The following is a 25,589-nucleotide window of genomic DNA, read 5'->3' as shown; positions in this document are numbered from 1 at the left end:
CCTGACCTTGTCCACCCTGTATGACCATACTGTACTCATCCTCTGATGGCTGTTTCAAGCAGGATATGTCAGGAGCATGTCACAAAGCTCAAATCATCTCACGCTGGTTTCACAAACATGGCAATGAGTTCACTGCACTCAAATAACCTCCACTCTCAGCAGATCTCAATCCAATAGAGCACCTTTGTGATGTGGCGAAGCAGGATATTCACATTATGGATGTGCAGCTAACAAATGTCAGAAACTGGGTGATGCTGTCATGTATGGACCAAAATCTCTTTTCAGCCCCTTATTGAATCAGGGAGTCCAACCCGGTACTAGTAAGGTGTACCTACTGACGTGGCTGACTGAATTTTGTGCTTTCTTTATAGTAAATAAAAACATTTCCTTCAAATGTTGATACAAATCGATGCATCAAAATTGACCAAAATTCAGGAAATGAAATGTCTGATACTCACAGGTTCCTGGGAGAAGTCTTTCAGATCCCTCACATGTAAACACTTCTGGTCATGTGTCTCAAGTATGAAATCTGCCCGGTGTGCTTAACTCCTGTCCCAAAAGAAAACTCCAATTTTGCTCCATCTTTCACTCTCCTCACTGAGTCTTGAATGAAGAGCTTGTGTAAAGCTATTTTCCCCAAAAGGAAGTGAGCGCTCCTTAACTGTTGCTGAGAGATGAATCAGTTATGCCACATAAATAAATAAATAAATAAATAAATAAATACATATGTGCAAAATTGTTTGCGTGGGTGTAGCTACTTGTGCCACTCATTAAAACACATAGAGGTGGAGACTGATTGATCAAATGGATACTAATAGCAGAATAATTTGTTGGTGTTAACAGCGTTTTTTCAAAGCGTTCTGGTGAGCTGAAGAATCCTGTATTGAAAATGAAAGAAAATTGAAGTCATAGGACATTCAGAGCAGAACCAGTTGAGTTTTACCCAGCGGGTGGGTCCAAACCCACATGTGGGGCTGATGCACAATTGTGTGTTTGTCACAGATCAAGTCAAAGGATGGATTCTCGTCAGAAGCTGCACTGATCATGATTATAAACCCATCATAATACTGTGGCACTCACCCGCAGAGTCACACAAACAAACCATGAATACATCTAGCCCCGAAAATCAAATTGCACTGGCGACACGAACCATAAAGAGGACACAAAACACGATTATGATCTGGTTCAGGGAAATATAACCGTGTCAGTTGGAGTTGTGATTTGGTTTGGCGTCTTGTGCTCAGCCTGTAAAATAAAGACACATCCTGTCTTTTCCTACGCTCGCACCATTTTTCTTCCTTTGGGTTCATCGAGCTGACATTTCAAAGGCACACTGTGTCATACATGGCTTTGCCACATTTTACCATAAACGTGTGGGGTAAATGAAACAGAAGCTAACCAATCAGCACACCCATCCTTCACAGTTTGGGTCAGTTGGTTTTAGATTAGATGAAGTTTACTCACAGTCAACAGCTCATGAGTCAGATAGAGGGGTGGGAAAAATACGAGGCTGCTGGAGGAAGCGGGGAGGAGCGAGCACAGGGCGTTTATAAGAGCAAGCACGGACCTTGCCTCAAGACCAGAGCACAAAGTGCAGAAACATAACCACGCGTGGACGGGTTGAATTCTGTTGGCTCCTGTATGCGTCCGAATCAGGGAGACTCTTCTTGACTATTTGCAGCCACTTCTATATTTTATTATTGTTGTTATTACTTTGGCATCCTTAGGTAGCCATGGAGACGCTGAAGTTTGTAGTAGTGATGCTGGTGGTCGTGCTGGTGCAGGTTTGCAGCGCGCTGGGGACTCCGCTCTCCGGGGAAGAAAACGAGGGAGAAATGTGGACGGTGGAGGACTGGCAGGTACAACCCCCACCCCGACCCCTCAAAGAAAAGAAAAGGGAGAGGAAGAGAGACGCAGATTTGAGGGTTGCATCCCCATATTACGGAGCTTTGTAGAGAAAAAGATATTTTCTTATCAGAATCAAGTCTAAATTTGTTTAAGCTGTATAAATATTACAAAACAAACTTCTCTCTCTTTCTCTTCTTCTGCAGTTTCTTTGACTAACTTGCTTTTCAGCACCACAGACAGAGACCGAAAGTCCAACAGAGGCTGGAGGATCATCGCCTTATTTGTTAGAGCCAATCGTCTAAAATCATCAGCAGCCGATATTTAAAAATAGTTCTGGTAATAGTTCTCTGTCGAATGTGCCTGCAGCTACAAATCCTCAGAGAAATGTGAACATGACAACCGAGCGTGTCCGCTAAACTGGTAATTAGATGGTAAATGGGCTCGTTCACGCTTTTCCACTCTAACCGAGCAATTCAGTGCTTCACACACACACACACACACGCACACGCACACGCACACACACACACACACACACACACACACACACACACACACCTGGTCTATCTGACCTGGTCTATCTCCTCGTAAACATGCTAATTTCCTTTATTCATACATTTCACTTAAAGCCAAAAACTGAAGTACAGACAGTGAAGTGTGTTCAGTGACGTCAGACGCGTCACCGCTGGAATAGTTGAAAGCGAGGAGAACTCGTCCAGGGCAGAGACGTGTTCGTGCTGACTGCAAACTTTAGACTTTTGGAAATAAATTCACGCGTGATGCTGTGCTTTATATCTACGTGAGTGTGGCGAGCCTCAGTCTTCTGTTGTTGTGTGTGCAATTTTCTGGGACACATCTGCAGATCCGCTGAATCACATGCCTCCGAAATAAGAAAATCTGCGGTGATTTATTTGCGATTTGACGCGTAGAAATGAAGGCCTAGCAGGCACAGATGGCGTGTTTATTACCATATTTAACAGCTGGAGTCTCAGCTAGTGTCTCTGCTTCTGTGGCAAAGCATTTCAAAGCCATGTTCACGAGTAATTCTTACAGCTAAGATGTGTCATTCGGAAACATTTTAGAAGTCTGAGAAGTAGATGTGTTACAGGGTTATGAAGTCTCCACGACTACAAATAATGTTTTGTGTGTTTGGTGTGGTATATCTATAGTATGTGGTGACCTTTAGTCCAGATGCTGGTGAAGAATTTTGTAACAGACTTTTATGAGACACAAAGAACGAGTGTATGCAGAGCTTAATACTCCCATTTCTGCTTATTTCCACAATCTGACTAGATCCTAGTATTTATATCAGCAATAACCTATTGTACTATATGTACGTGTGTGTGTGTGTGTGTGTGTGTGTGTGTGTGTGTGTGTGTGTGTGTGTGTGTAAGCAGGGTTACCCAGTGGAGAGAGGAATAACCATTCGTCTGGCAGATCTCATCAAGCGGTCCAAAGCGCAGCAGTTCCACGGTCTGATGGGAAGAAGCTCAGGTGAGCAAATAAACCAGCTCATAATTGTACTGCATGGTTTAGAGTTGATGATGTGCTCCACAGTCCTTTTTGCTTCCTGTAATACCCGAGACTTCTTTATCTCTTGCTTGTTACAGGTGTATCCCACGCTGTGAGACTGGGCAGGAAAAGTGAGTAAGACAGATTAGAGTTCAGCTTTTCTTTATTGTTTTATTTTGGTAGCGAGCCTAAAAATCTTTGTGTTCCTCTTTCTCTGTGTGTTGGTTTGTTTTTACAGGAAATAAAGGGGAGATGTTTGTTGGACTCATGGGCAGAAGGAGTTTAGGAGGAGGTAAATGTCCGGCTACAGCCACGTCTATTTGTATATAATGTTTGCTTTGCATAACTCTTTAGATAGAGAAGCGGCTCTGTTATCATGTTTGAATCTGCCATTTAAAAAGTGATTTTCAAGCTTGATTATAATCAAATCTAAATGTTCATTCTAATATTTGTTTTTGCTGTTTTCTTTCTGTTTTACAGACATGGAAGAAGAATTTAAATCGGACTCTTACTGAAGACAAAAAAAGAAAAGAAACCAAACTCCATTTCAGTTATAACGTCTTATTCAGCCATCCGTTGTTGACCAACAGGACACTGAGATGATGCACTTTGACCGACACGGTCCAAACACCTGTTACAATGAGCTGAAATAAATGCTTTTAAAAATCGCTAACTTCACTCCCGTCGATCTGATGAACTGCACTGCTGTATGTTGTAGCTGATGATATCTAACCACATTTAAACTTAATGCATATGTAAGTCTCGTGTCTTTTCAAAGGGTTCGCTCAGTTTGTGCCAGATTCATTAAAGATGATTTCATTAGCTAAGTGTGCTTTCTTTCTCTGTCATGCATTACTTGCAGAATTTCATTCTCTCGTGTTCATGACCCCTACTGGTCCACTAATTCTTAATTTACGTTTTAATAATTAGAAATAAGCAAAAAAGATGTTTGGTGTTAATTGTTATTACCTATTGTTATTTAAACTCACTAAAATAAAAGTGGAATAGAAACCCTGAGTATACGAGGGCATTTTTAAGTGTATTTACAGGGAACCACACTAATATTCAGCTCTGCTTTAGGCTACATTTGCTTATCTAATAAGTAAATTAATTCATTAATTAATAAATATTTAGAATTTGCAACCGAAATAAACATTTGGTAACAGATGTTTTATTTAAAACACTGACAGGCACATTCTTTTCCCCTGCATCGGCCCTCTGTAAAGATATTACAATTAATAAATCACATGTTACATCTTTGCATCTAACTAACATGAAAGCGTGACCAGGAAAAAGAGCAGATCAAAGATCAAAGGTCTCCTATCATCTCCCTCATGTGTGGAATTAACAAGTGTTACAACTCTGAGTCAGTTCTGCTCTTTAAACATTTTGAGGCACCACAGAGATCTGTTCTTGATCCAGTTATTTAATCTAATAATAATGACATTGTTATTCCAAACCAACACTTTATGTTCAACCTTCTTTTTAACTGATGATACAATAATATATGCTAGAAAGAGCCTGCAGGCCCTGATTTATCTTAATCCCCTCAATCTCTCTTTGGCAGCTCAAAATCAGCATAAATGCAGAAAGGATCTTAAAATAATCTTTTTGAAAACCTTTACATCCTGTGCAAATAAAATAAATGGATCTTATAAATATTTTTTTTAATAGCGTGTGAAAAACGTACATTTGAGATTCATGTTCAACGAGGGGCTCAAACACTGCACCGTACAGAAATGTTGTCTTTCATTTTCCAGCTGCAGTATTATTGTGCAGTCAGTCTCCATAACTGTCCTGGCCTATGAAGAGATTCATGCAGCCCAAACAACACTCCATCACTTAAACCCCGTATGTCATCATGCTTCTTTGAGCTCTGAAGGAAAAGCTTGGATGGATTCCCTTGAACAATTAACAGCCCTCGTGTGGTATTCCTTTGTAAAGCCTCCAAACCACACATCTCTCATTTAAGTGTTGTAACAACAATTAACAATAAATTGACATTTTAATTTCAGATGCTCTCCAATGAAACCACCTGTTGGGTAGAACTGGTTTCAGCAGCACTATTCAAACTGAATAAACTCAAACCACAGACCTACATTCTCTTTGTAGCTCTTTAAGTTTTATGATCTGATGTTTGTTGGAATTTTGCAATTTTTTTTAAATTAATTGTATTTTGTGCAGTTTTGTTATTTTTTTCTGCCAATTGTGTTCTTGTGGATGTGGGATATCTTGATTTTCAGTCTCCAGTGTGGACAAAACTCGATCATCTTCTTCAAAGCCGACATGACCGCAGTAGTGCCAGGATTTATTTAGTCAGATTAGACATGCAGTAGATACTTGCTATTGCTGAAATGCCCCTTTAAGCGATCAGTGGCATTGCATATTTAGTTATTTAAACAGGCACGACACATAGAAATATTCTTTTGTCTATAAGTTCCTTATTAGCTGAGCAAACTGACCGAGCCTAAACAATCCTTAAACCTTTAAGGATGCTGTTCGGGACACAGTCAACACGAGGCGAAATCTGTTTGTTTCACCATTTGTCTTTATTGAAGAGGAAGGCAAAGAGGAGAAGCAGGTACAAAAGCACAACTGAGCTACACAGCAATGTCACGCTACTTTTGTGTCACTTCTTTGTGTGAGTAGTTTAAATAGGTAGCACTACAACAACAGCTTTCTGGTGACCTATGAAAGGCAAAGGAATGCATCTTTGTTTCTCCAGGGAGTCGTGATAGCATATGGGTGCGTTAGTAACCAGCAAAATGCTCTAAAACTGTCCATCTATAGCTGCCATTGGCACCAGGGGGAGGAATGAAGAGGTGATTGGAAAATAGACACAAGCACAACAACGTCATGACAGGTTTCTTGAAAACAAGGACCCTACACACACGGGTAAATTTGATTTTTTTTCTAAAGTTCAAAACACTCCAGTTATTTACAGATTTAATGGGCTGTATTCAGCATTATAATTAGGTCCATTTTCTGCTCAGGTAAGAAGGAAAAGAGTACACCCTTAATGATGGGATTTCTTCTTGTAAGACTCTTAAATATCAGCATAATGGAGGCCTGAAAAAAGGAACCCATCCTCTATAATATTTTCTCTGATACCAAAGCCTTTTGCTTACCAGTCATCTCAGCCAAAAAAGACCTCGAGAGCACAAGTATCCCAATCATGTATGGAACACTGTAGCCAGGAGTGTTTGAGGATGCTTTTTATTCATTGGAGATTCATTTAAAGGCAAAAAAAAAGAGAGGAGAAAATGGTAAGTAAGCGCACTTTGCTGTTAATGCACATGAGTTAAAAAAACAACAACAACAACCTACCAACAAGTAAATTCAGGCTGCAGCACATTTGTGAGTGATTTATTGAGAGCTCATGCTAAAAGGATAAATGGAGTGTCTGTTAGCACTGTTGCCCTGTGCTGTACGACCCAATGACAGTGCATTTAACCACATTAACCACCGGATAACACAAATATGTATTAATATGTCAAATGCAGATAACCCGTACACAGAAACGATCAGTATATAAAACAGGACAAAAAGACATTGATTTTTTTAAACTAATGAACTTTAAAGGCAACAGTTGTTTCAACACAAGAAGAAATTTAACTTTAAGCCGCAGTCGGGAAAAGAAAATGGCTCAAGTGTGACACAAAAGCTACAGGAAAAAATATAAAAATAAAAAAGATAATGGTTGATTCAATGTGACATTGTTGGCAACACACCTCTAATTTCACAGCCAGCTGCTGTCTAAACTTATGCACAATGTTTCTGACTCTTACCAAGTGTTAGACGGCACGATTGAAACCACCCCCGTGTCTGTTTGGTAAAAAACAAACAAAAAACTACTAGTAGTATTTTTACAACTGCTAGCTTGTTTCGCTTTTAGTGCCTGCAGCCACTCAGTGTTTAAATATGTATTTCCTTCAGTTACCTAAACTGAGGATTGTTAGGATGTATGTGAATCCTCTGTTGGACCAAGCAGATGTTTAGTCTGAACAAAAAGGGAATTTCCTGTTTTAAAGTCGGTTATTTGCTCGAGCCAGAATGGCTATTTCCCAGTTTCCAGTCTAAGATAAGCGAACAGCTTCATATTTACCGAACAGACGCGAGAGAGATATCGATCACAGATCAATGTTCACAGATCCACATTTGATAATAACAGCCAGCTACTCCTTTACCAAAACATTAAATGCTGATTAAAATTCTTCAACATGTTGATCCAGATCAATAAATGTAGAGATTGTCAATAGAATTAAAATAATATTTTAATCAATCATATAGAACAAATTAAAAAAATTTAAAGTGCTGCCAACCATGCTTATTGAGCTTACACAACAAGGCTGCCCTTTTCTAAAAGCTCACAGCATCAACTATGGTGGTAATAGGTAGTGACAATGTGCACAGTGACATGTTTTGACTCAATCACGTCACTTTTGATAACATGGAATAAATCTCTGAAATGTAAATGACTCATCGCCTTTGTTGGTGGGGAAATGCTCTGGATTGTTCTTCCTGTACTTCCCAGTTTGTAGACACATTCAAAAGCACGTACAATTTTTTTTTAGATTTTTTAAAATATTTGATTCACCAGGAAATCAGTTCCCTAGAAAGGAGAGATTCCTCTACGCTTGTTTACGCTCTATGTAGTTAATGTGGTTTTTTTAAGAATATAAATAGGCTATTTAAAAAAAAAAATCTATAAAAAACCCCAAAACACTTGCTGGGCAGTAACATCTACATTATTTTCACGTTAATACACACACAAAAACTAAAAAACAACAACAAAAAACCCCAAACACAACAAAACAAGAAGCTTAATGCGCCATTTTAGCTTTTTATACAGTGGTAAAACCTCAGAGGTAGAAAAAGTATGAAAATCATTGAGAACTTTAACAAAACCAAACAAAGCACACAAGAGCTCCCAAACTCTATAAACTGATAAAAAATGAAACTGCAGACACAACTGAGAGAAAAGTCTTAAAACATGAGTTACAAAAACAAACGGAAAACACACAAAAACACACATCGTGGGTAGGTTCCTCCTTGGTGACGGTACAAACGTGGCCCAGTGGCAGCTATAGCTTTTTGCTAACCAAGAGATGGATGAGACGGGGTTAAATGCTGGACACAATGTGAGGCTTTGTTGCATGAGAAGCTCTGTTACTGATCGGCTCTGGGTTCAAACAGCCACAAGGCCGTAAGGTAAAACACCTGACCTAAAACCATATTAGCTTTTCAATACTGCATCTAGTTGATAAAATGGATTAAGTTAAGTTAGATCAAATCACTTTTCACTACTTTTCACCTGTGTATGTGTCAAATATGTGAACACTAATTTACATAGTGTTGTTTGCTCACTGTGGTTTGATACTTTTGGACATTTTCTTTCTTTAGATTTCATCACTCGTCCCAGAGGAATGATCAACCTTATTTCTTCTCCAGTTTGTTTGAAAACTCTCCATTTAATCATGTGGATGGCAGTATTACATGCAAGCCCAGACATGGTCCTGTTTAATCACAACCAGCTGGTCTGTGTCTGCAAAAACACGTTTACACGAGTCAAAGTGTTGCCGACCTGCATTTTGTCTCAATGACAGACTGAAATGCACTGCAGATTTGATACCACATGCCACTGATTGGATTAGCAAGCGGGCCTGGTGCGCCGTGCTAATTAAGTGTCTGGGAGAAGGTGCGCTAACGATGCACGATTACCTTCACTTTGCAGAGAACAAATGAGGTCAAGAAGCTATCAGCGGCCATGCTACGTATACACACGTCAAAAGAACCTAAAGATGAATAGTGGCTGTGGTCAGTGTATAATAAAACCTGTCTGTTCTATTGTGTAAAATGTATAACTGCATTTGTGAAAATGTTAAAGAATTACATAAAACTCAAAGCCCATTTCATCAGAACAATCCAACATTCAATATTGTATTGAATAACATTCTCATGTTATCCCCCACTTTAAAAAATAATTTATAGCAAAAGCTAATCAAAAGCTAATTAGCTAAACTCAACATCAATAGTTTATAGCTAGCTAGTTAGCTTATAAAATACTGTTTAATCAAGAAATATTCATCAGTTTTATTGAATATCTGTGTTATTTTTGCCATTTTTCCCAAAATGCCCATTTTCAGGAAAGTCTTAACCAGCTAACTTTAGTAGTGGTTTTTGCTAGCTTATAAAATACTATACAGGGGAGTGTAGCTATTTTGGCTGCCATGAGATAAGGGTCGTTCTACATCCTGAACAGGGAAATAAATATTTAAAATTGTGACTGAATATCGTTCCTATTTTTCACCATATTATTTTTTAAATGCCCACTTTTGGCCCAAACAAACCAGCTAACTTTAAGCAGCTGTTGTTGCTAGCTTTAGCATAGCGCATGTAATACGCAAAAAATGAAAAGACAGCGACAACCCCGGTGTTGCTTTGTCGTAAAAATGTCTACCCCTATCAAAAGAGTAATAAAACAAGATTTGAATCATTAATTAATTATTTAACTTGTCAGCATCCCGCCACAAATAAAGCAAATTTATATTTCCTTTTTATAGATGTGTTAAGTACTGTATTGGATGTTGTATGTTAGGACCTGTTCTGTAATCTGTCTTTATTTCACTGCTTATTGCTCGAGATACATCTAAATGTAGTTTTCCCGCTCACAGAAATTAAACATTGCTTTTCATTAGCCCTCTTCCTTTACATATTTTATTTATGCAGCTTTCCTTTCAAAAGGACGTCGTTCCTGATCGCTTGCTATTAAACACCTGGCAACTCAGGGTTTTTACTAACACACAGTTAAGTGTCTGAGAAGTCATTCCCAGACTCATATGGATTTTCCTTATTTTTCTAATTCAAATTTTAGGGAAATCTCCAAACAATTCTTTTAACAGGAATCCTACCTGTGGACTAACGTTGTGGTTACTTGAACCCAGAGTAGCAACTGTCCATGTCTGTGACTGCGCTGTAGCTGCTGAAAGCGTTTCGTACAATAGTGAGTGAGGGTTTAGACTCAGCGTCTGTGAGCATGCCCGTGTACAGAGGAGGATCTGTGCGTGACTGTGTGTTTTTGGAGTGTGTGTATTGGTAGCTCCTCTACGTCCCTTTGGGTGGGGTCCATTTTAAGGCTGTGGGGTCAATGGTCTTGCTGTTACCACGTTTGGTCTCCTTGGCCTTCCAGTCATCAATAAGGTCCTTTAAAGGAAGAAGGAAACACCCCGCAAAGGAACCCTGGTTATTAGAATCATAAACAACAACCAGCTGCTAATTGGGAGAGAGTGGCTAATCTACTAAACAGAGACAACGGCATGGCTGTGTTTCATACCTGTCTCTTTAAAACCAGGTGCTTCCCCTTCCAATATTTAAGCATCTGGAGGGACTGCAGTGTGCTGACTATATCCACCGGGTTCACTGCAGTTTCCTGGCTGATCTCTGTGAACATAAAAGTGAGAGAAAACTGAGGATGAATCATCAGCAGCTTTCAAATCATTTCCCTGCATTCATTACACCCATAAAAAACATCTTTAAAAAATTCATATTTAAAAGTTTTTTTTCATTAAAATATTCCCTTCAGGTCTTCAGAAAGCTCAGATGTAGCTTTACTATCTGTGGCACAGGGACACACAGAGCAGCAGAGTGGGGTGACTGAGAAGAGTCACTGTCATCACTCTGTGCGAGCTGGAGACATTTTCCTAGATTCAAAATAACAAGAAGACATTCTGAGTTCAAAAGAAAAAATACAAATAAAAGAGGACAAAAAGATGCTCAGAAGTGAAGGAACAGTGTTATCACTGAACCATTCACTGTTTAGTCACATTCTTCTTTATTCCGCGTGTCAAACAGATTGCACTGAAGGACGCTCGCGGTGAAGAAAAGTAACTCCTATCAAATACTGGCGTGTCAGTGCTTCCAACCTCCAATTAGATACACCTATGGTAGCTAGCATTTTCAAGATCCTATGTCACGTCCTTCTCAACTTTTTGCATTGACAACAGTTTCATAAAAACTTGACCTCTGACCCCTGACCTTGAGGATGAGGTCACTGAGATTCAAAGCCGTCTGAGATTTTTAGGGATACACCTAAGATATCGAACATCGTTCTGGAGTTACTGCATTCACAAACTTGGGTGTCTGTGAATATAAAACCCCACCAGCCTGTTACAGCAGAGGGGTAACAACGAAACACAATATTGGATATTGAAGTGAAATTATTGAAAACTTTAGAATACACAACGTGATGATTATAGTGCTGTTAAATGATGATGTCAATCCCATCAAATGCAAAGGATGCATAAGCACCATGAAACAATACAAGTGTAAGCAAGTAAACAGAGGTGTGAATAACTTCAAATATTCCAAAATCCTCCATATAAAGAAGGAAATACAAGCAGCATGTGAGCTGGACTGCAACATGAAGACAAGGAAAATGAATGTGTCGTGTGTTTGAGGCCGGTGTCACTCAAAGCACTGCTGTGCCTTAATGCCTTACACAGATGTGAGCGTGTGGCTGCACTGTTTGTTTTTAATCACAGAAGCAGAAACGAGCAGCGCAAACAAACGCGATGCACCATGGGAGCAGGGCGTTCCTCGCTTCCTCCGAGTCACCGCTTCTTTGGCAGAAAACCACAGGGGAAGCCTCGCGTGCGCCCGCCTTCATTTATCACCAGTACATTGACTCGATATGGCTGCAGTGCTCTCTGACCCATTCACAAAAGTGGCCACGCTTGAATGTGTGCATACACACACACACACACACACACACACACACACACACACACACACACACACACACACACACACACACACACACACACACACACACACACACACACACGGTCTCAGGAGCTGTTCTTGTGTCTTACACTGTATTTTATAAGCTTTTTGACCAGCAGCCATAGTCAAACAGAATCAACTAGAAGTCAGATATTTGTCTTTCTCCATCCAGCATTTTGAACTTTCTGACCTTTGATGGAAATCTCCTTGCCCTGAAAGTTGTTCAGGTAGCGCAGCAGCACCTCCTTCCAGTAACTTCGGTAGCTGATTAGTCCCAGGTCCGACAGGGGCCGCTCAGGTGAGCCCACCTTCTCCTCTACTTTGGACAACAGGTAACCTGGCAGGACAAACCGAGAGAGCAGTGCTTTGGATGGCTACACTTAGGAGCGACCTGAAGCTCCTACACCTGCTGTTACTGTGTAGCGCTGTGCAGAATCTCTGGCCAGTGTGTGAGCTCGTTTACATTTAAGTGGGTACTCACTGAAGTCTATGAGCATCTTGCCGTAACCCTGCCTCATGTACTGCGGCATGGTGAGGATGCAGGATACGTTGTAGTTCAGGAAGGAGTTTTTCTCCTATGGGAGGAGAATGAACGCATGAAGGTAACAGGCTGAATCAAAGCTCATAGCAGGACTATGGAGGCTGCAGCAGTATGAAAATGCATTATCTCTGATCTGATTGCTTTGGCCCAACATCACAGAGCAGCTGACATTACAACCTGTGTGAAACTTCATCAGAAACACGGTTTTAAATTCAGCTCGCACTTCTTAAGACATTTGTGATTTGTTGTAGTCATTCTCTGCAAACTCTGTTAACACTCCCTATTTTCAAGAAGAGTTCAGTCATGTAAAATACTCTGGAGTTACCTTGGAGAAGTATCCGACAAGGTGGCACCCTGTGTTGTCAGCTTCAGTCATAACATAGAAAAGGAACGGTTCCACATCATAATACAGAGTCTTGTGGTCCAGGAAGAGTTTCGCCAGCAGACACAGATTCTGACAGTAAATCTGCAGAAAGCACAACGTGAAGAAGTCGCACAGCAAAAGTGTGTGAAGTTTTAGCCAGTCAAACAATCCTGCACTGACTTTCGTGACTTCACGTTACCCATCAGGTATAAATACATTAAGAGTCTTCCACACCTCAGCCACACAGCCTGCCTTCCTCCACAGGGAGGAAATACTTGTTAAGGCCTTTCTGTCACACCGGATGTGTAAATGTGCAAATGTTTGGTGTGTTAAAAAAATCTATCGCAGCCGTTCACCTCGACTGCGCTTTTTTGCAGGTAATTATTTGGATGGATTCATTGGATGAACCCAGAATCTCAGTTTCTTCCTTTGAATCATCAGGATTCGCTCATTAGACATTTTCTGTGTTACGAATTCTAAATTCTGTTGGTTTCCCCCTCACAGTGCACTCGGTGTGTAACGGCCTTTAGATTTGAAATATTAAGATCTTGTTAACAAATTTAGCCTAAAGTTCAAGTACATTAAATCGAAATGTAACTGCCATTATCACTGCCTGCAGACTTGCTGTGAGGGTTAGATAGAATATTTGGCAGAGCAAGTTTAGAGGTCAGTATTTGGTGGGAAAATCCTCCCACTGAGACTCTCTCACCTTATTCTTCTTTCCATCCACCTCAAAGACAGAGATGTTCCCCTTCCTGTAAATCTCGTCACCTGGAGGGTGTTTCCACACACACTTGGCCTTAACAAAAAAAGACAAACGTGAAGAAATCGAGACAAAAAGAAACTTTTGTTCAGATCTTCAACTGGTGCAAAATTCTAAAAATACACTAAAAATAATAAATAAAAAATAATTTAAAAAAGTATTTTTTCAGTGTTTGCCAATTGTTTTTTTTAATTTTATCTTTTGTGTTTATTTCAGTTGTAGCTGCTCTGTCCCCCCCCATATTCAGGCTTTAATATTTAATCACTAACACTGCCCTGCTGTGGCTGTGCAGTTCATCTGTCTGACAGTCAGGCTCCAAACACCTGACTTCAGCCAAGCACCCAGTTTGGAAAAATGTTCTCGTCAGCCTTGTCACTTAAATACAGAAAAAGTCTGAACGTCTCAGAAAGGCCAAAGTTACACACTTTATCTAAACGGTGTAGGAATAATATTATAGAGCACCTGAGGCACTGAGACAGTCTAAGACAATAGCCCAGGCTCACTTTGATACCTCTGTGTCACTGACTGGCACCTTATACTTTCTAATCAATCAGATACTTTGACTGAGATAAACTGAAGCTCAACACTTTGAGGAATCATTTGCATATTTCCCCCGTTTACTGATTACAGAATTAAAGCATAAAAACAACTTTAAGTATGACAGGAGAAGCCAAACTGCAGTGCACAAAAACAGCGGGACCTACAGCACCGTGCCAAATCTCAGACCACCTCATGTCTTTGTAATTTGCAGGAAAATTGGAAATGGGTGCAGGAATTTAAAGCAGTATCTGCCAACATACACGTGTACAGTATGCAAGACAAAATCAGATTTTGTGCAGTTTTTACAAACTTGGCATTTTATTACTCGACTTTTCTTCACGTAGTCTTCAGCAATAGTTCTCCAGGCTTCTTAAAGGACATGCAAAAGTCCTCTTTAGATGTCGGCTGCCTTTTGTTCTGTTCTCTTGCTTCAGTAACACTGAAGTCCAGCCTCTGGACAGGACCAGCCCACGAGTGATCAGGTATGTTTTTACTGCTTTGGCAGTGTGTTTAAGAACATCTAAAGCTGTTGGCTGAGAAATGAAGACCTGGACTGAAAAGCAATGAAAAAGCAAAGACTGAACAATATTCTGAAAGCCCGGAGAATTACTGCTTAAAACCAGTTTTTAAAAAATGAGCCAATGTTTGTGATAACAAAGTCAGTGTATGAGCCAACAGCTCAGCCTGCTTCAAACACTAGCAGTGTTGAATGCATAGTCCTAACATGGTCCATCTCAGTCATGCTGTTCTGCCTTTCAGCACAGAAGCCCCACCCACCTGCTGTTGAAACCTTGTGTTTGTGAGTGATAGCCAATCAGTGGAGAGTTGGGGGAGAAGTTATCAAGCTACTGTAGGCGACTCCAACAATGCTAATCTGGTAAGAGTCTGCTGCGATCTATCTTATCTTAATGTAATGATGATAATAATAATAACAATGATGATAATGATGATAGTGGTGAGCCTCACCATGTGCCTGCGTAGAATGGTCTGACTCTTCATGTACTTGAGGCAGAACTCGCACATGTAAAGCCTCCCCAGGCGGGCGTACTCCTCTGGGTATGGAGAGTGGTACCAGGTGTCCAGCTCGTAACGTCCAAACACAATGGTCTTTATCATGTTGCTGCCCTCCGACACCTGGCCAGCCAGACGGAGCTTCTCCTGCACAACCAGGACAGGAAGGGACAGGAAGACAAGGTACAGAGAGGACAAGAAGACAGGGCAGGCGTGCAGAGAAAGAGAGAAAAACAAATCTCAATTATTTGTCGAAGAGGATCGGGCGAATCAAAGGTCACGCTCAGGGAAACCTCAGTGGAGGAAAAACAAAAGAAAACGATGCAGGAAGAAAATTTAAAGGAAGAACTAAAAAGAAAAGAATTCGAATAAAAAAGGTATGAAGCAAATTCTTTAGAAAATACTTGAGTGTAAATGTTGTTCATGAGGAAGTGAATCAACAAACAAGCTACTGTTAATATAATATAAAAATCATAGTCAGCAAGAAAAATGATCAGATAACTGTTAAAGTTGCAAGCAAAGAGTAAAAACACGCATATGTGATGTCAATTCTAACTTAGATGCTTTCAAGATGACTTTGTTTTGAAATTGAAAAGCTAGTCATTCATTTACCTCTGTAAAGAAATGTATCGCCAGAGCAACGCAGTTAAAAGACCAAAATACTTCCAAAATCCTATGTGATAGTTCAAGTATGTCTGTTTGAGAATAACGATGCTTGAATGGGCCACAAAGTGACAGAACAGAAGGGGAAAAACCCAACACGGAATGACAGGAAGTGATTTCCCAAACTACCAAAAATATCTCAGACGCCTCCTGCAGCTGCAGGGGAGGGTCTGCAGACTGCAACAGAGAAGAAGAGCGATAAGGCCAAAAATAAAGGGAAGAAGACAAAGTGCAAGGGGGGAGATGAAGATGAGTTTTCTCTCTTACAAGGTCGTCCGAGGCACGTGCCTGCGCTTTCCTGAACAGCTCGAGGTCATAGTCACTGGTGATGTTCTCCAGCAGAGGCTCGCGGCTCGTTCCGTGGCTCTGACGGTGCTCCTGGTGGTGAGCGGGGACCAGAGAAGACGGTACAATCAAATGATATGTGATATATTACACACACTGACTCTTATCTAATCCACTTACCATGTACTTTTCCTTCTGCTCCTTATTGAGGCCAGTGTTCCTCTTCCTCCTCAGCTCTGTCACCTTCTCTTTGTAGCGCAGCTGACGCTCTGTAGGGGCCTGAGTGGACACAAAACACACTTATATATACACTCACACAAAGGTGATGCTCATAATAAACATGCCCCAACTTTTAAATAATAAACTCACAGAATGTCTATGAGTCAAAAGCTCAGAAGTCATCGATATAAAAAAGAATATTGTCCTCATAAATAAACACTGATTTGTGTGTAATTATGTCTTCTGACAAACTGATGCTTTCTCATGAACTTAAAATGAATCCCTTAAAAATACGCAGGAGCAGTGGTCGTGTTCATGGTCGACCACCATGTTGGCCCGCCCTTTTGAATGCAGCCAAAAACATAATCACACTTTCCCTCCGATAAACAGTTTGCTTATGGTATGAGAGTTTATTCACTGACATAATAACGAGATAATAAAATGTTATTTCCACAGACTAAAATGAGCTAACAGCAGCTAACAGAGGCAAAAACAACAGACAAAAATGTTTAGGATATCAACACCACCAGCTCATCGACTTGCTTTCATAAGGTTTACAGCCATGGACACCCGGCACACTGACTCGTGAAGCAAACAGCATTTAACATGTGGAGTAAAATGAACGGTGGGCAGGTCTTTGTCCTGCAGAGACCACCGTAGCTAGAACTATATACTAAAACTGGGAGGCGTAAGAAAACAGAATTCAGTTGACTGCAATCTGCAACCTCCTGACATCTGCTGGTGAGATTTTACACACTGTAACTTTAAAGGGCGAGAAGCTTAACTGCTTCTTTCAGATAATGAACTAAGTGGCTGCACCAAGGTGCAGCGTGAGACAAATAAGTGCTATTTGGAAATGTTAATCACGCACAGTTCCACTAGTAGACTCCATGAATATAATAAAAGGATTTAAATAACATAATAAGACCCTAAAATGGACACTTTATCGCTTTCTGAACACAAAACTTTCTAAAAATCTCATTTTTTTCTCATCTGCACTGACGTCCCACAGGATGTATAACCGACCTGGCATTATGCTGGCTGCATGTAACCGCGTTTGGCTGATCAGCCTTCAGCCAGGAGAAATAACGACATATTGTTAACCATGTGATCTAATATGCAAACAGTAGTTTAGCCCTTTAAAAACCCATTCATTGGGTCATATCTCAAGTTCAGTCTAAAGTACCAGATAAATGATTATAAGTCATTCATTACATTAAATAAGTGTAATTAATCTGATGTGTAGTAACTAACTTCAAAAACAGCTCCTCAATATAAATGATCATTCAACACTTCACATATCATCCAAGCAAACAATTATAATTATATTATAATTATCTAAAATTATAATTTTACAAATGTGTTCCAGAAACCAAACAGTTTTCACAGAGCAGAGACAAATACAAATAAGGTAAAACAAACGTATGTGCTTAAAGTATAAATCCTTAACCAAGTGTCTTTATTAATGCAGCGGTCATAAACATAACCAGGGAAATGTCATTTGGCCTTCCATGCGTCCACAGAGAGGAGGTAACCAAGTGTAAGCGTAATCATTCGTTAGTGCATGTGACCTGGGTTTACTCAGGATCAGAGGGAAGCCAGTGCAGAGAATAAACAAGCGTAACAGATCAGTCACATTGCTGCTACTCTTACAGATACAGTCAGGCAGCGAGGGGTCCTACCAGTTACCAGCAGCAGCTCTTCATCACTTTGCCTCTGACCCTGCTATTCTGACAAATCGCAGCATGATGGGAGGTGTTGCTGCTTTAAGAGTGATGTTGTGCTGTCTTGTGGGTGGGTGAGGGGGGATTCCCTCCCATACACACAGACAGCATTGTGTAACAATCCACTGCATCTAAATTCTTAGGCTGAGTTCAGCTGACAAAGGGAATTACTTAACAGAAGCATGTGCACGAACTGGTGGACTTGTTTACGTTTTATTTGTTTACTTGCGTGCGTGCCGTCCACGCGTTACCTGGTTTCTCGTGGAGTGTCTGTTCTCGTCCTGACGGTGCGACAGCGTCCTTTCCTCGGCCTGTTTGTCGCGTGTCGATGCCTTGCCCTGACAAAACATCAACACCGTCTGCCACCAAAATCTCACAACTGACCCCGCAGCAGGAACATCACAGCACGTAGCATCATAGTTTCACACTCACTTCTTATCCTGAATTCCCCGTTGATGTATCGTCATGTTTATTTGTGTTTGTGTGTGCGTGTACCTTGCATTCATCGGCAGAAAGGTTGTGGTAGAGAGGGCATCCTGATATGGAGAAATGTCTCTCGTGCCTCCCTGTGAGATGACCTGAGAGAGACCGAAGGAAGAAGTGGAAGGGGTGGAATGGGAAGAGGATGAGGAGATGCTCTGAAGAGGAAGCGATGCTGTGAAGTATGTGTCAGTCTGTCACTCACCCAGCGAGTTGCAGCCAGGTGTGGGACACTTCATGTTAAAGTTGTAGCTCTCGTGGAAACGCCGTCGTTTGGGCCGGTGGGAAAGGTCGTGGGCGGCGGCCTCTTTGAGCGACAGCTCTTTGGCTAACCTCTCGTCTTCCTCTTGTGAAACTACAATGTCGTTGCTAGAAGACACGAGGTCATTGCTCGGGCTGGAAACTTCAATGTCCGACTCTGATGACGGGGCGTTGCCTGTTGGTGTGCGAGGAGGGGTCTCGTCACGATCCGCCCCTTGTTTGATGTCTACTGAATCAAATGTGACAACGAAGACATGTCAAATGTCAAACAGACATTCTTACAAAAGTCCCATCATTTTTGCGTGCCACCAACTTTCAACTGTCTTATATCTCATGGGAGGCCTCTGTTAACTTTTGTCACCACATACACAGCTAGCTAACACCCTGCGACGACGAAGAAAAATCTAATATCAAGGAACATATTAGTGCACCAGTGTCTGAGCTCACAGACCCCAGCGGCTCAATTGAAGCAGGCACATCAACACTTTTCTTTTTCTGTTTTTCACTCATGTAGGGCGAGTCAACATGTCAGTCCAACTCTGTGTCTACAGAGCGGACGCAGTAGAAGTACCATGAAAGCACCAGCAGCAGCTCAAGTGATTTCTGTCCAGTGAGACGGCGAGACGGTGCTTAGGCAAAGGGTTAAATGATATGCTAGCTACATGTTGGAAACACTCAGAACTTAACACACAGTCACTACAGTAAATGGTAAATGGCCTGTATTTGTATAGCACTTTTACTAGTCCCAAAGCGCTTTACACATCCAGTCATCCACCCATTCACACACATTCACACACTGGTGATGGCAGCTACATTGTAGCCACAGCCACCCTGGGGCGCACTGACAGAGGCGAGGCTGCCGGACACTGGCGCCACCGGGCCCTCTGACCACCACCAGTAGGCAACGGGTGAAGTGTCTTGCCCAAGGACACAACGACCGAGACTGTCCAAGCTCGAACCGGCAACCTTCCGATTACAAGGCGAACTCCCAACTCTTGAGCCACGATTCTGTTTTCATGGATGCCTGGATGTTAAACTTAATTGTTACACCTGGTAAAGCAGCAACGCTGATCATTTTATTAAAGATGAAAGAATTTAGACAGTTTTTTACTCTCAGTGATGACGCAGAGTTTGTTTGTGGGACCTGAACAGACGGAGTTTAGGACCCAGACAACCGGTCACAGCAGATGGCCCCGCCCCTCCCTGAGCCTGGTTCTGTCGGAGGTTTCTTCCTGTTAAAAGGGAGTTTTTCTTTCCCACTGTCACCAAAGTGCTGCTCATAGGGGGTCATATGATTGTTGAGCTTTTCTCTGTATGTATGAAGCGCCTTGAGGCGACTTTTGTTGTGATTTGGAGCTATATAAATAAAATTGAATTGAATTGAATAGATTACTCCACGAGGCTCCAGACTACGATAGCTGTAATTCTCCGACAATCCATCAAGCGGTGCGGCTTCGTACCTTACCAAAGTCGTACTAAAACATTTTTGACAGATGTTTGAGTGCCGTGTAGCACATGAAATCGGTTCATGGTCAGTAAGCACAATCAGAATTCATATATGAGGCGCACTGTCGATTTTTGGAGAAAATTAAAGGCGTTTAAGTGCACCGGAAAATACAATATACAGAAGAAACGAATGCATCACGATATATATAGTTAAAGCACAGGCTTCAAATTATACGGTGATATGGATTTTAGGCCATATCACCCAGCCCTAATTTCAGCATACTTTATTAATCCCTAAGGAAATTATGTGTTATAATTTACAATCATAGCATTATACAATCAAAATTTAAGCTCATATATCAAATAGCTTTTAATTTTTTATGCTTCACTGGTTTTTCTTCATCACAGTGAATCAGAATTTGTCATTTCAAACAGATACAAAAAATGTCCAGCCCTCCTGCAATGTCCCATATTTGAGCAAATATTAATAAAAACTTCAAGTTGCAAAAAACAATTTGTGATGATTTCTGTATAGTTCAGTTTTCTATGTAGCTCAGTTACACAATACTGTAAGATAAAGCATGTGGGATACGTTTTAACATAAAACTCCCTGATTTCATTCAACTTTCATGTTGGATTGAGCAAATACAACAAATTGTACCAGTAGAACAACGTGCTGGAGTTTCTAGATGGTGCTCTGATTATAACACAGAAAAAAAACGAGTTAAATATGTCTATATTTTTTCATTTTTAAGACCTGGGTCACTAAATCATCCATTTTAAGAACATTTTCTGCTCCACCACCACTGATTTGCACGTTTGAATGTGCAGTATATAACAATTGGTAAATGAAGCTAAAACGAACAGCCTAATAACCTTCTGCAAACCAAACCTTTCTACAGGTACAATAAAGTAACCCGAACCTGCAGATGATCATATCCTGCATCCGCTGAAGTTAGATAACAGTTCCTGGTGTCTATGAAGTAATTCATTCATCTCAGTGACAAAACACAAGCCCAGGATATCTACTGATAGCAGGAACACACCGTGATCACAGACAAGCCTCGTGACATCAGCTGAATGGCATCACGATGTCAGATGGACTCCGCTGCACATTCATGTTCTTCTTTCTTTTCTTTTGCCCTCTTGCTTTTCTAACACTCTCGTTCTCCACCTGTCCTGTTTCTTTCTCTCCCTGAACCCCTCCTTCCCGTTTTTTCCTCACTGCAAATTCATCCTCTAACTAAAGTGGAGCTTGGCAATGACCAAGCTCAACTTTTAATAAGAAAAAATGTTTAGAGCATGTTTAGAGCATTTGACAGTTCTGAATTCTAGTACTGTACCAATCTTACCGTGAGCCTCTGTGTCAGAGCCGGACGACCTGCTCTGCCGTAGTGGGTATTTTTTGGCTGTGGTGTTTGCCGCCCCCTGCTGGCTGCGTGTGACCCTGCGCCCAGAGGAGAAGACTGATGCTGCAACAGCTGTCGGCGCTGACTCTACGGCTGAGTCCAGAGCTTCATCAGAACCCACAGTTACAGGAGAGCTGCAGTTATCTACAGAAGAGAGGGGAAGTCAGTCAAACGTGTTTTATTTACTGCAGTAAAATAACTTAAGAGGCCTTTCAGGGGATTACTCAACCAACTCATTAATCAACAGAAGAGTAATCACCAGTTACTTTATAATGTACTTTTCAAGCATTAAAATGAAAGGTTCTGCCAAACCATGAAAAAATTATCAGCATATGAAATCTGCTGCTGTTGGAGCCCTGAGTGGACTCTGCTCCTCTTCCAAGAAGGAACTTGACTGAAATGCCCGATTTCGTTAACTGTGCAAGTAGTTTGTCAGTAACTGAATCCAAACGAAAAAGTTAAAAGAAAAGAAAAGATGCAAACGGCCTCAGTGGCTATGAAGAGACTAATCCCATCACAAAACAGAAGCAGTGAACCTTTGAATCCACTTTGTTTTTGCAGATAAATAGCCTCTTTGCTGTTTCTGTCTGTCTGTGTGTGTGTGTGTGTGTGTGTGTGTGTGTGTGTGTGTGTGTGTGTGTGTGTGTGGGTGTTTCCTTGACAAAAAGCAGAGGAAACAGTGTCAGTCTCTGTTTTAAATCTCCTCTGATAGCCAGAGCAAAACGAGGTCACCCAGGGGTGGGGGTGGGAGTGTGTGTGTGTGTGTGTGTGTGTGTGTGAGAGAGAGATGAGGGAGATCAGTCTGTCTAAAGCCATTCATCCTCTATGGCTGCCCATATACAATAGCTATGTCTAAACCAGTGTAGTGAGGAGGCTGGACTCTGAATGAATGCATCTTTAATTTATATTACTTATAGAGACAGAATTACACAGCATGTAGGCATGCTTGGATTCTTATGCTTCCAGAACACCCAAAAGCTACACAGTAACCTAAACAATGTGAAAAGGATAGATGTACACCTTTATGTCAACAAGTTGTGTTTTTTCCATTTCATGCAATTTTTATTTTGGTCAGTTTTTTTGTGCAAACCTTTGGCTCAAAATTTGACTGACGTGATCTCTCTTCTAATTTGTATTTCTGTCCAAATGTGAATGTTTACCTTGTGAACTTCGGCTGAGTCGCAGAGACGCGCGAGTCAGGCGTGTGCTGCTGCGTCTGTGCACAATCTCAGCAGCTTCAGCATGCTCGACATCAGCGGAGAAGTCCGAGTCCTCCGTCCCGTCCGAGCTGCTGCCAGCGGTCCTCTGGGAAAGCAGCAGTTAGAAGTTAGAAGCAATCTGTTAGAAGCAACAACTATGGACGACCAACACAACCGCGTGTGACAAAGTTACTTTTTTTCCCTCTTTACCAGAGGATAATCCAACAAAGATCCCATTCTGGGGGGAGGAGCGTCACCCCCTTCAAATCTCCTCCGGCACTTCACCCCCTCTTCCCACCAAGGACTTGTAAATACTTCAGATAAGCCTAATACCAGTATCACCACGGGAGGTCCGGACAGCTAATCTATTGTACCAAGCACAACCTATAACAACTGGGTTTGTTTAGAAGTCCAGCACCTAACGATTCAGGATAATTTGTTCAAATCAGCACACCTCCAGGTTAGCTAATAAGCATAATGAATGTAATGTTGTTTTATTCTGACGATTCACACTAGACTAATTAAGCAGTGAGGGCTGTCAATCACTGCACAAACTGATCCCTGTCATCTCGGTCTAGCCTAAAAAACAAAACAAACACAAAAAGTATGAAAACAGGATCAAACAATGTGCACATTTCTCTGTTTAATTCATTACAAACATTATTATTGTCACAGTATTTATTTAGTTACTTTTCTAATCTGTCCTTACTTATGTTAAATGAAATGTAGACACAGTGACTACTTTGTTACATTCACTTCCCATTCTTTTCTCATTGTTTTGCTAACTATTTATGAAAACAAATGAACAGTTACAGACTTTGATAAAAATGGAGAGGTAGATCCAGGCCAATGTGGTTATCCTGCTTTATGGACGTTAGCGTAACAGCAATAAAATAATAGTAATAACATGTTATTAGGCTAACTAATTGTCTTTTAATATTAATGTAAATTTATAACAATGTAAGTTACTTTTTAAAATCCACACAGCCAAAAAGAAACCCAAAGATCAAACACAACATCAGTACAGCACGGGCTATTACCGCAAACTATGTTTGACAACTTCATAACAAGATGCTGCGCGCACAATTTACATACGACCAATTAAATTAAAAAGGAGGCGGGCGTTAGAGAATGCGAACCAATGAACGCGACGCTTGTCAGGCGTCCGTCCAATCACAGCTGTTGTTTTGGTGCGGGCGCCCGTTCCTCCTCGCACCCCAAGAACTGCCTATTGCTTTTTCATCAGTAAGCTAAAGCTGCTGCTGTTACCTACGTTAAAGTGTGCTCGGGATTCCCACTGTACTAAGCAGCCGTTACAAATTTGAACAAAGTTACCAGCATGTTTAAAACTCTTATTTGGGTACTAGAAAGAAGCGACGGTTCAAAAACAACAACATATTCTTGCAACTCAGCAATATGAGCCTGAGCTAGCTTAGCCATATAGCAACCGCAGATCGACAGCTCACTTATGCGATTCTATAAGCACTGATATTCTATGAATGCTACAAGCCGTTCACTTTGTCTTGTAGGAACGTTTTTTAGCTTGCAGCCCCCTTAAGTTTGTTTCCCACACAGTTTGTTTGCTTTTACCTCTATGTCGGCTAACATTAGCTATGACGTTATGTTGTTGTTTATCTGCATTAACGGTTGAGTCTGCCTCACCTTTCTCCGGGGCATTTTTCAAAGATCTGCCGTAACGCCTCTGGCGGATTATTATCCCGTGCTGTGGCAATTTATGGCAGCCTTTTGAAACTGTAACAACGAAAAAATAACCACCAGCTGACATGAGCCAACCCAGCTGAAAAAAAGCGCATAAAATTCTCCGCACTTCCTAGTGAGGACAGCGCAAACTCGCTCTTTTTGGGCGGTACAGTGACAAAATGACTCCGGGGAGAAACATACACCGTCAAATCACGTTAATGGTGCATTAAGATTTTTGCAGCCATATTTGAATGCGCTCAATTGGGTATTTGGGATTGCTTTTAACTGTACAGCATCGTAAAAAGTAATAGTCATAATAAAAGCAATAAATAAATAAATGTAAAACAATTAGCCGTTTAAAGTAATGGCTGCGCTAGTCACAACTAATAACGTTCTTATAGACGTGGACCACTAAACGCACCAAAACACGTTGCGTCTTTAAACCAAATTTGTATTGTTGCTATGAATCTTTTAACTGGAGGAAGTCTTCAAAACGGCAGACAACACAATTACACATGTACTTAAAAAAAGTGATTTAAGTTTAAAATGTAACACCATAACCTCCTAAGATGTGATGAGTCATTTTAAAGCGAATTGCCCCTCATTTATTATCATTGATTTTCATTTTTTTAATCATTCAAAATCACTTTTTGTTTTAAAATTAAATTATTATTATTTTATTTAGCTACATGACAGACTGGACACGTGACCGAATGTTTCCGTGTGTGCGTGTGTGTTTTAAACTTTACGTACGTTGGTAAATAGACTTCGGTGAACAGGGTTTACACAGGGGTTAAATCTAAACTTTAAAATTTACATGTTTTTCAAGTATCTTTATAACTCTT

At 40.8% G+C, this 25,589-nt stretch overlaps 2 protein-coding genes across 4 annotated transcripts; one reads left to right on the top strand and one right to left on the bottom strand.

Moving 5' to 3' along the window:
* Positions 1-1,594: 1,594 nt before the first annotated feature.
* On the top strand, positions 1,595-4,314 carry tac4 (tachykinin precursor 4). Its single transcript, XM_085272546.1, has 5 exons — positions 1,595-1,859; positions 3,243-3,339; positions 3,456-3,488; positions 3,596-3,649; positions 3,838-4,314. Exons 1-5 carry the CDS (start codon positions 1,734-1,736, stop codon positions 3,870-3,872), a joined length of 345 nt encoding a protein of 114 aa, XP_085128672.1. The 5' UTR covers positions 1,595-1,733; the 3' UTR covers positions 3,873-4,314.
* Positions 4,315-5,883: 1,569 nt separating this feature from the next.
* On the bottom strand, positions 5,884-25,083 carry LOC146575371 (histone acetyltransferase KAT7-like). Of its 3 annotated transcripts, none has more exons than XM_085270030.1 (15): positions 24,706-25,083; positions 23,005-23,149; positions 21,788-21,988; positions 18,934-19,218; positions 18,744-18,826; positions 18,500-18,586; positions 16,486-16,584; positions 16,309-16,398; positions 15,313-15,504; positions 13,753-13,842; positions 13,005-13,145; positions 12,620-12,713; positions 12,329-12,475; positions 10,691-10,797; positions 5,884-10,560 (listed from the first exon to the last, which is right to left on the bottom strand). In XM_085270030.1, the coding sequence occupies exons 1-15, from the start codon at positions 24,718-24,720 to the stop codon at positions 10,462-10,464; spliced, it is 1,875 nt and encodes a 624-aa protein (XP_085126156.1). In that variant the 5' UTR covers positions 24,721-25,083; the 3' UTR covers positions 5,884-10,461. The 3 variants fall into 3 exon arrangements, with proteins under 3 accessions (XP_085126156.1, XP_085126154.1, XP_085126155.1); XM_085270028.1 differs by having other exon boundaries at positions 16,288-16,398; positions 24,706-25,076; XM_085270029.1 differs by having other exon boundaries at positions 16,288-16,398; positions 18,934-19,215; positions 24,706-25,073.
* Between the last annotated feature and the right edge of the window lie 506 nt (positions 25,084-25,589).

The sequence above is a fragment of the Mchenga conophoros genome, linkage group LG4 (genome assembly GCF_057382185.1).
Source record: "Mchenga conophoros isolate Kocher_MC1m ecotype Shallow Benthic linkage group LG4, M_conophoros_male_GT1.1, whole genome shotgun sequence".
NCBI lineage: Eukaryota > Metazoa > Chordata > Actinopteri > Cichliformes > Cichlidae > Mchenga > Mchenga conophoros.
The sequence above is the reverse complement of the archived record's forward strand: the minus strand, read 5'-3'. Positions and strand labels throughout refer to the sequence as shown.